This window comes from Vigna radiata, chromosome 8 (genome assembly GCF_000741045.1).
Source record: "Vigna radiata var. radiata cultivar VC1973A chromosome 8, Vradiata_ver6, whole genome shotgun sequence".
In the NCBI taxonomy this organism is placed as follows: Eukaryota; Viridiplantae; Streptophyta; class Magnoliopsida; order Fabales; family Fabaceae; genus Vigna; species Vigna radiata.
In genome coordinates this window covers 17,996,236-18,005,535 of record NC_028358.1, presented here as the reverse complement: position 1 = coordinate 18,005,535, position 9,300 = coordinate 17,996,236, and the positions used below count along the sequence as shown (strand labels likewise).

The following is a 9,300-nucleotide window of genomic DNA, read 5'->3' as shown; positions in this document are numbered from 1 at the left end:
TAGGATGATAGAGAAAATGTTGGAGTGAGAGAGATGAAAGAGAAAGGATTGAGAAGAATGAGAGAGGTGAGTAAGGGTTTTGGGGTTGTTTTTTTTTTAGTTTTGAGAATTAAAATTATTTTAAATATCTTTAACTTTAAAACTTAGAATCATAATATATAAGGATATTTTTGTCTATTATAATCCGATACACATTGTTAAAATATACCAACTGAAAAACAGGTGTACGCACGTTAACATACTCATTCATATATATATATATATATATATATATATATATATATATATATATATATATATATATATGTATATATATATATAACTAGTCACGTAGGAAGAACCATGCTGAAGTCATAAAAACATCTTTAAAATATAAAAGAGACATTGTATATTTTTAATCCTATTTTAATGGCATACTACCATTACTTTGGCCATTTCAACACAAAATTTCACATGAAGACCTATTTTGTGTTTCAAACTTGTCTCTAATTCTAATATTAAATAAGTTGGATTTCACTTTCTTTCACAGGCAAACAATTATAAGAAATTCCCTCGTATTTAACACAAGTCTCAAACCTAATCCATCGAATTAGAGAAATTTTCACATATTTAACTCCACTTTGAATTTTTTAAATTGAATTTTTAATCTCTTTTAAACCATTTTCACAATTAAACTCAAGATATGTGTACAACAATAGACATATTTTCCCTTTTTAAGACAAGACGTTACCTTCATCACATGCCAAACACACATACAATCTCAAAATCAAACAAAACAAGAACTCACCCATTCAAAGCCATATAACAAAGCAATATAAATTTAAATCACATTGATTCAACCTAAAAATGAAAGGTATGTGTAAATGGGTTTTAAAGTTACTAACAGGCGGAGAGTGAAACCCTCGTCGGAAATTGCAGCGGTGGCCAAGGATTTGACGTCGCATCGCGACGATAAAATTCAGTCAGACAACTAGCGGTGATGAATGGCCAACGACGATCACGAACCGGAGACGACAACAATGGGCTCCCGTCATCAGAGACCTAAGTTGACATGGTTTTGGCGATAGTTGCCTAGATAGTAGCAGTAACGATACCGGAGAACATTGGAGTACGAGCGTAGCAAGCGCGCAATGGTTCGAACAGAAGACAAGAAGGTGCTCGCGTCGACACAAGGTTTGGATGGAAGTAAGAGAAAGCAATGGACAAGAGACTCATTAGTTAGTTAACTAAAGTAATTTTAGAAGATAATTTTTTAAAATTAAACTATTAAATGATTCAATTAAGTTTTTATCCTAAATAATTCAATTCTTTTTAGTAAAATATTATGTAGTTATTTCACAAATTTAATTAATTTAATCAAGTTATATAATTATGATCATTACATCATCCACCAATGTAGTTATAAGATAATGAATAATTTTTCTTGTTTTCCAGAAGAACATTATAAATTAAAAACCATGAAAAATTATATCTATTTCTTTCAAAGTCAAAAACCATAGTTAATTATTATATTTGTAGTGTGTAGATTTCAATAAAAAAAAAAAAAAAACTAAATTTAGAAGTGAGTCACGTTCTTTTTTCTTTTTATCACCCACGTTTATATTACTGCTAGAATGCTTGACTAAAATATACTATTATTTGAAGATACATATATATAATATTGAATAAATGAATACTAAAATGGAGTCAAAAAATAAAGCATGAGAAAGAGTATTGAAAGTGTTTTAGCGAACCATGAAGAGAAAGAGAGAGAATATGGAAAGAATGTAGATGCTTGAATCTAGCCACCCATTTCTCCGGGCCATTTCTTGAATCCAAAGCAAAACCATTACCAATGAGCAAGCCTTTGACTCCTCCTCTCCTTTCTTTCTCTCATCCATGCCATGCTATGCTTTTCTCCATAGCCTCCTGCTTCCTTCATCCTCCTCCACACTACGCCAATGAGGAACCATGCTTCTTCCCTCTCTTTTCTTTTCCTCTTCCTCTTCATCCCTTTCTTCCCGACCATTCAATGCGCCGATAACACTTTCGCCCCATCCTTTTACACCGAAGAGATATACAAGGAGCTTGAAAACCTCGCCATTCTTTTAAACAAGGATATCAAAGCAGGTTTAGGTTTCTGCATCAAGGATGTGTGAGTCACTCCTTTTCTATATATCATTCCTTCCTCTTATACTCCTTCTACTAACCAACCATGCATTCATCCCAATGCGTTGAATCTTTTCTTATTCCTTGCTGACAGAACTGTTGGCATTTCAGGCACAAAGATTGGGAGGAAGCATTTGATTTTAAAGGAAGGTTGGATTTCGTGGATTCTTGTGTTAAGAAAAAAGGTATCAGCTTTCGTTTTCGCATTCTAGTCTATGATGAAATTTAGTTTGCTGTTTTCATCTCATTTATTTCATGCAAGTGGGTAATGTGATTTTATTGACAGGGGATTTCAGAGATAGAATATGTACTGTGTCTGAAATAAGGTACTACTTCCATGGTTTCCTGGAACAAGGGGCAACATCTAGCAATTATGTAAAACCTAACAGGAACTGCAACTTGACCTCGTGGGTTTCTGGTTGCGAACCTGGATGGAGTTGTAGCGCTGGCAAAAATTTTGACCTCAAAAAAGACATAAAGGAGATTCCCGTTAGAACCAGCAACTGTCAGGCTTGTTGTGAGGGGTTTTTCTGTCCTCAAGGATTGACTTGCATGATACGTAAGTATGTCATACCTCTTTAATTTTTACCATTACTTGCCAATGTAGGATGAAATTCTGTTAATTGTTGAGACAAACGTGTTTTTGTTGTTGAAACAAGCATGTTTTGTTGTTGAAACATCCATCAAATACTCTTTCCTGGATATGCATCTCCCCCATTATTTGTGTGTTTGTTATTTTGGCCTTCACAGCTTCAATGCATAATTTATACCCAGAATCAAAAGGAATTTCTTGAAAATAAGGTTAATCTAACTAGTATATATACCCAAGCTTATAGAAAAGGACCTGTTCTGAATATGCCGAAGTCAAAGAGAGAATTTCTCCTAAAGTACTAGGAACAATGTCTTCAAGTTAGAGTTTCTTAAAAAGAATACTAATGTTAACATCGTTCTAGAATGACCTACATGGCAAATTTTATCATCACAAATCTTCTTGTTGTAGGTTAGAGCTGTTGAATCTCTTCAAAATTACAATATTAAACCTGGCTTTATTAATTTACCATCCATATACCGCTAAATGATTTAATTTGTAAATAGTTTTTCTTTTTCTAGCTAAACGAAAAATAGTAGCGTATAATGCATACATAAGCCTTTATCTTCTTTTCTTAGAGTTTGATTTTGTTAGTGCTAACTTTTTATATCACGAAGAAAGCAGCTTCGGTTTTGTTTAAAATTTGGATTATCTTTTATGAATAAAATCAGTCCGCACGGTTTTTTTTTTATTTTTTTCTTAACTTTTCTGATTTTCCTCTGTATGAAGCTTGCCCACTAGGTTCTTATTGTCCACTTGCAAAACTGAATAATGCGACTGGAATATGTGACCCGTAAGTTCTACTTCTCGATTGTTTTCTATGTTTTTTTTACTCAAAGTGATGTTTTCTAACTTCAACACTGAAAATGAATTTTCAGATATAGTTACCAAATACCTCAGGGAGAAACAAATCATAGTTGTGGCAGTGCTGACATTTGGACTGGCGTGGTGAACAATAGTGATATCTTTTGTTCTCCAGGATCATACTGCCCCACTACAACACGTAAAGTCTCTTGTGATAGTGGGTATTGATTTATCCCATGCCTTATTTTGCCCATTTTAATTTATCAAAATTCCCCTTTTTGTTATTCAATCTAAATAAAACTCCATTATTACCTGCTTTTAGTCTTCATGCACATTGCAACCATCCTAGTACTACTTACTATCGAGCACTCATGCTAATTAGTTATCTTTTCCTAATTTCAGATATTATTGCCGGAGGGGTTCTACTCATCAAAATAGTGAGTTTTTATCATAAGTATAGTTTATTTGGTCCATTTATTATTCGCTGTCCATAAAGTAGACTGTAATAAGTGAAAGTCTTATAACAAAGTTGATGTCATAAATGGGCTAGATCACGGAAATTATCTGTCAATAATTGAATTTAACGTTGCCTTATTTTCTTGATCTATTATGTTTGAGAATTGAGGGCACTATTTCAAAACCTTTGTCAATGTTGTTCATTTCTGCAGAATGCTCCAGCTTGAGTTCCTGCAATCCAAACACAGCAAACCAAAACATGCATGCTTATGGCGCTTTACTTATTGTAAGTAGAATTTAATATGCTATTCAACTTTCTTGTCATGCTTCTATCAGGGTTTTGATATGGTTTGAGTTTTGAGTTATTATTCTTGAAGATCATAGCATTTGTGTTTTATTTTACAAGCACATTATTGGAGCTTATGGTTGTCTTGTTGCACAATGAAGAAATGCAACATGGTATCAGCACAAAAATGTCCCAAAGTTTACTTGATTTATACTTTTGCGTATGCTCTGAAGTAACATGAGATATTGTCAAATATTTTCCAAGAATGTCTTCTCCCTGTGTACAGTTTATCATATTTGGTATCATTCCCCCTTGCAGGTTGCATTGAGCACTCTCCTGATCTTCATTTATAACTGTTCTGATCAAGTTCTAGTTACTCGAGAAAGGAGAAAGGCAAAATCTAGAGAAGCTGCTGCTAGACAGGTAAGGGAAACTGTGCAGGCTAGGGAACGGTGGAAAATAGCAAAAGATATTGCTAAGAAAGGTAAAGGTGGAGGATTAGGTGAGCAATTATCTCGAACCTTTTCTCGAAAAAAATCAGCGAAATCAGATACCTTAAAGGTTGGTAACCAAGCTAAACGTGGTATGGGAGATACGTTTTTGCCATCGGTACAAAATTCAAGCTATGAGCAACAGTCTGCAGCTTCAGACGTGGAAAAAAAGGAACCTACCAACCTTACTAAAATGTTGAATTCCCTTGAGGATGACCCACATAGCAATGAAGGATTCAACCTACAAATTGGAGATAAAAACATCAAAAAGCAGATGCCAAAGGGCAAGAATTTACACACACAAAGCCAAATTTTAAGGTATGCTTATGGTCAAATTGAGAAGGAGAAAGCTCAACAAGAGAAAAACAAGAACTTGACTTTCTCCGGAGTTATTTCGATGGCCACAGAAGGTGAGGTTCGAACAAGGCCTGTGATTGAGGTAGCTTTTAAGGACTTAACTCTCACTTTGAAAGGTAAAAGAAAACATCTACTGAGATGTGTGTATGGTAAACTCATGCCGGGTAGAGTTTCTGCTGTTATGGGTCCCTCAGGAGCTGGCAAAACTACATTTCTTTCTGCATTGGCAGGGAAGGCAAGAGGATGCACTATGACAGGATCAATTCTAATTAATGGAAAGGCCGAATCCATTCACTGTTATCAGAAAATTATTGGTTTTGTTCCACAAGATGATATTGTGCATGGGAACTTGACCGTGGAAGAAAATCTTCGTTTCAGTGCAAGATGCAGGTTTCTGATTTACCTTGGAGAACTTACTTTGTGGCTCTTTTATAAATGCTATAAATGTTAACTTTGTTACATTACCTCCAATTCACTGTACATCATTCAAAGGTTAAATAATTTAGCACACTTTATTTTGAATGGTTTTAGCAGTTATATATGATTCATTCCTAATCTCATGCTTATCAATCTTTTGACTAGTATGCCATGTTTTTGAGAATTTGCTTCATAATATTTTAGGTTAGTTTTAAACAATTGTCGTGCAATCAATTTATTAATATTGAAACACTTCACATATTTTAATATGATGTGCTCCCTTTTTCCTACTCTTCCTGATTTTATAGTGAACACATGCACTAACCGTCTCATTCAAAATGATTGCATTAACTTTCTCATGAATTTGCATATCTTTTTGCCTTCTTTTCATTGTTAATTTCATTTACATAGTTGTTTCTTATTACTGAAGACTATCTGCGGATATGCCAAAACCAGACAAGGTTCTGATTGTTGAAAGAGTGATTGAGTCCTTAGGACTCCAGGCAGTGAGGGATTCCCTTGTTGGGACAGTAGAAAAACGAGGTATATCTGGGGGACAACGTAAACGTGTAAATGTAGGGATGGAAATGGTTATGGAGCCATCATTATTAATCTTAGATGAACCTACAACTGGTTTAGACAGTGCATCTTCCACTTTATTGCTTAAAGCACTTCGTCGTGAAGCACTAGAAGGAGTAAATATCTGCATGGTACTTCATCAACCAAGGTAAGATCTTCCTCTCCTATTCTCTTTTTGATGAAGTACACATACACCTTACAATATATAGTAGATATCTGACACTGATTTTGTTGTGATACAGCTATACTTTGTTCAGAATGTTTGATGATATAGTGTTTCTAGCCAAAGGAGGTCTTACTGCATATCATGGTCCTGTTAAGAAAGTAGAAGAATACTTTGCTGGCATTGGAATCAATGTACCTGATAGAGTGAATCCTCCGGACCATTTCATTGACATTTTGGAAGGTTTAGTGAAACCAAATGGAGCTGTGACTCATGAGCAGCTTCCTGTGAGATGGATGTTACATAACAGTTACCCAGTACCACCAGATATGCTTCATTTTGCTGATGAAATTGCTGCAGCCTCAACAAATAGCACTGAGGCAAATCCAATAAAGCCCCCAGAGGAAGTTGATGATCAATCCTTTGCTGGAGAGTTTTGGGAGGATATGAAGAGTAATGTTCAGATGCGAAAAGATCATATACAAGCAACCTTCTTAAAGACTAAGGACTTGTCTAATCGAAGAACTCCTGGTGTAGCTCGACAGTACAGATACTACCTTGGACGGTATGAATTATGAAACCTTAAGGTTTACTATAGATACAATTGCCCTTAAAGTTAACTAACTAACAAGAATGGATTTCTAGCTTCTTTTAATCAAGTTTGTCATCTTTGTCTAGTATAAGTGTTGGAGATCTCATATTGACTAGAGATAAGACGAGTGGACAGTATATAAGTGGTTGAAAATCTCATCTTATAAATTGATTTTATAAGATTGAGTTAGACTTAAAATCTACTTCTTAACAATAAGAAGTAAATTGGAGTTAGAATCAAGTAACTATCTATGTATCTTAAAATAGATATGATATGATGTGGAGTTTTTAGCATGAAACTTGAAATCTTAGTTAATCTGTTTGCTTAAGTTTAAATTTCATAGTGTATATTTGAACAAATTGAGTTGTTTCTGGTTTTTGTCCTACAATGAATTATATACTTTGTGGATTACGTTAGTTAATTATTAACCATTTTCATTGTGTTCAGGGTTTGTAAGCAGGCGCTAAGAGAAGGAAAATCCCAAGCAGTTGACTATCTCCTTTTATTGGTTGCTGGTGCTATATTAGGAACTCTTACTAAAGTAAATGACGAAACCTTTGGGTCCCTCGGATATACCTATACCGTTATTGCTGTCTGTAAGTTTCACAACTCCATACCAAATTTGATTCTACATTTTCTTTGTTGGTTAATTGAATTTCTAATTTAGATTCCTCTAAAAATTTTGAATGGCTCTAGCTGTATCAAACTTTAGTTCTTGCTCCTTACGATTTGTCTCTTTCCTCATTCATTTTGAACACTTGCAGCTTTACTTTGCAAGATTTCAGCTCTGAGATCATTTTCTCTGGATAAATTACAATATTGGAGGGAGAGTGCATCTGGAATCAGCAATCTGGCACATTTTTTGGCCAAAGATTCAATTGATATTTTCAATACAGTCATAAAACCTGTAGTTTATCTGTCCATGTTCTATTTTTTTAGCAATCCAAGGTCAAGTTTCGCAAGTAATTATGTCATTTTGCTTTGCCTTGTGTACTGTGTAACTGGCATGGCATATATAATGGCAATTTATTTTGAGCCTGCTCCAGCACAATTGGTACGGATCATAAAGATATAAACATTTTCAAATTGTTGATATAATATAACTGCACATATGACCCTCTTTTGTTTTCTTATCACTTTTAGTGGTCAGTGCTTCTCCCAGTTGTCATGACTCTCATTGCAAACCAGAAGAAAGACACTCTCTTTATGAAGATCCTTGTAAAGTTGTGCTATCCAAATTGGGCTTTAGAGGCATTTATCATTGCAAATGCTGAAAGGTCGGTTTCAATTAGTGAGTTTATATTCCCTTTCCTTATTTGGTCCTTAACTAATGAAGATTCCTTAGTTTCAACTACCTTCTATTCTCACCATGTAACTCTTGTGGTTTTTTATTTTTCTTAGGTACACTGGAGTTTGGTTGATTACTCGGTGTAGTTCACTAATGAATAATGGCTATAATGTCGGAGACTGGCCTATTTGTATGCTTGCCCTCGTTTTGTATGGTATAATTGCTCGAGTTGTGGCCTTCTTTTGTTTAGTGATCACTCAGAAGAAGTGATTTGGGATATGCTTGTGATCCTTGTGTACAAATCAAAGCTTTTAAGATGCCATTGCTAGTGTGTTATAGCAAGTAGGGATAGTTTCCAATTTTTCAGGAGAATACTTAATGCAAGATTTAGTCAAACATTTGGACTTAGCAGTAAGATATTTTTAGGTTACATGTTGTAACAATGCCTATTTTTGTGTAAGTATTTTTGTTTTCTGTTAGTCATTTGCTCACTTGGGTAAATGACAAATAGTTTGTGCACAAATGTATAATAGCAAAAGATATTCTCTTAAGCTTGTTCAAATCTTATCTGTAACTAGTATGTTTAATTAGTAGTGTGATGAACGTATTGTTTTTTTAAATAATTTCTATATAATAAAAATTACCGATTTAATTAATTTATAAATTGTATAATTATAAATAAAATGAGGTTGGGAGAAGCATTGTGTATGGTTTATTATCAGCAAGAATAAAAGAATTAAAAGCACAAATTGATAATTTTTTTATTTTTAAGTTAAATTGGTAACTATAATTGCTTTTTCTTAAAAGGAAAAACATTGATCACATTAAAATGGGTTAATATTTAATTATGATACATAGAAATATATGTTATTTTTTGTATGTTTACAATTAATTGTAATCTTTAATGAAATAAAATTAAGTCTGAATATTTTTATAAATAATATTACATTCTTCACTCTTCATTTTATTGAACCAAATCTCTAAAATATATATTTATATTTGACCTTAATGAATTATTTTATAATGATTATAGTATTGCTCTCTTACTATTAAAATTTATATAATAAACAAAAATTTAAACAAGAGCAACGACTATGCTAATATTTGGTTGAGATCCTTGAAACTCACCA

General features: G+C 33.6%; 1 protein-coding gene across 1 annotated transcript; it reads left to right on the top strand.

The window, feature by feature from the left end:
• The first annotated feature begins 1,694 nt into the window (after positions 1 to 1,694).
• LOC106769969 (putative white-brown complex homolog protein 30) lies at positions 1,695 to 8,762 on the top strand. The gene is made up of 14 exons (XM_014655787.2): positions 1,695 to 2,134; positions 2,260 to 2,333; positions 2,435 to 2,707; positions 3,467 to 3,530; positions 3,616 to 3,762; positions 3,944 to 3,978; positions 4,210 to 4,283; positions 4,602 to 5,521; positions 5,979 to 6,275; positions 6,370 to 6,855; positions 7,330 to 7,478; positions 7,647 to 7,936; positions 8,026 to 8,159; positions 8,284 to 8,762. Exons 1-14 carry the CDS (start codon positions 1,941 to 1,943, stop codon positions 8,438 to 8,440), a joined length of 3,294 nt encoding a protein of 1,097 aa, XP_014511273.1. The 5' UTR covers positions 1,695 to 1,940; the 3' UTR covers positions 8,441 to 8,762.
• The last annotated feature ends 538 nt before the right edge of the window (positions 8,763 to 9,300 follow it).

Excerpts from the sequence above, each read along its gene's own strand:
- LOC106769969 (XM_014655787.2), top strand. The coding sequence starts at position 1,941 with ATGAGGAACCATGCTTCTTCCCTCTCTTTTCTTTTCCTCTTCCTCTTC. Across the intron at positions 3,763-3,943 it reads AAAGTCTCTTGTGATAGTGG|ATATTATTGCCGGAGGGGTT; the intron begins GTATTGATTTAT and ends TCCTAATTTCAG. Across the intron at positions 5,522-5,978 it reads CGTTTCAGTGCAAGATGCAG|ACTATCTGCGGATATGCCAA; the intron begins GTTTCTGATTTA and ends TTATTACTGAAG.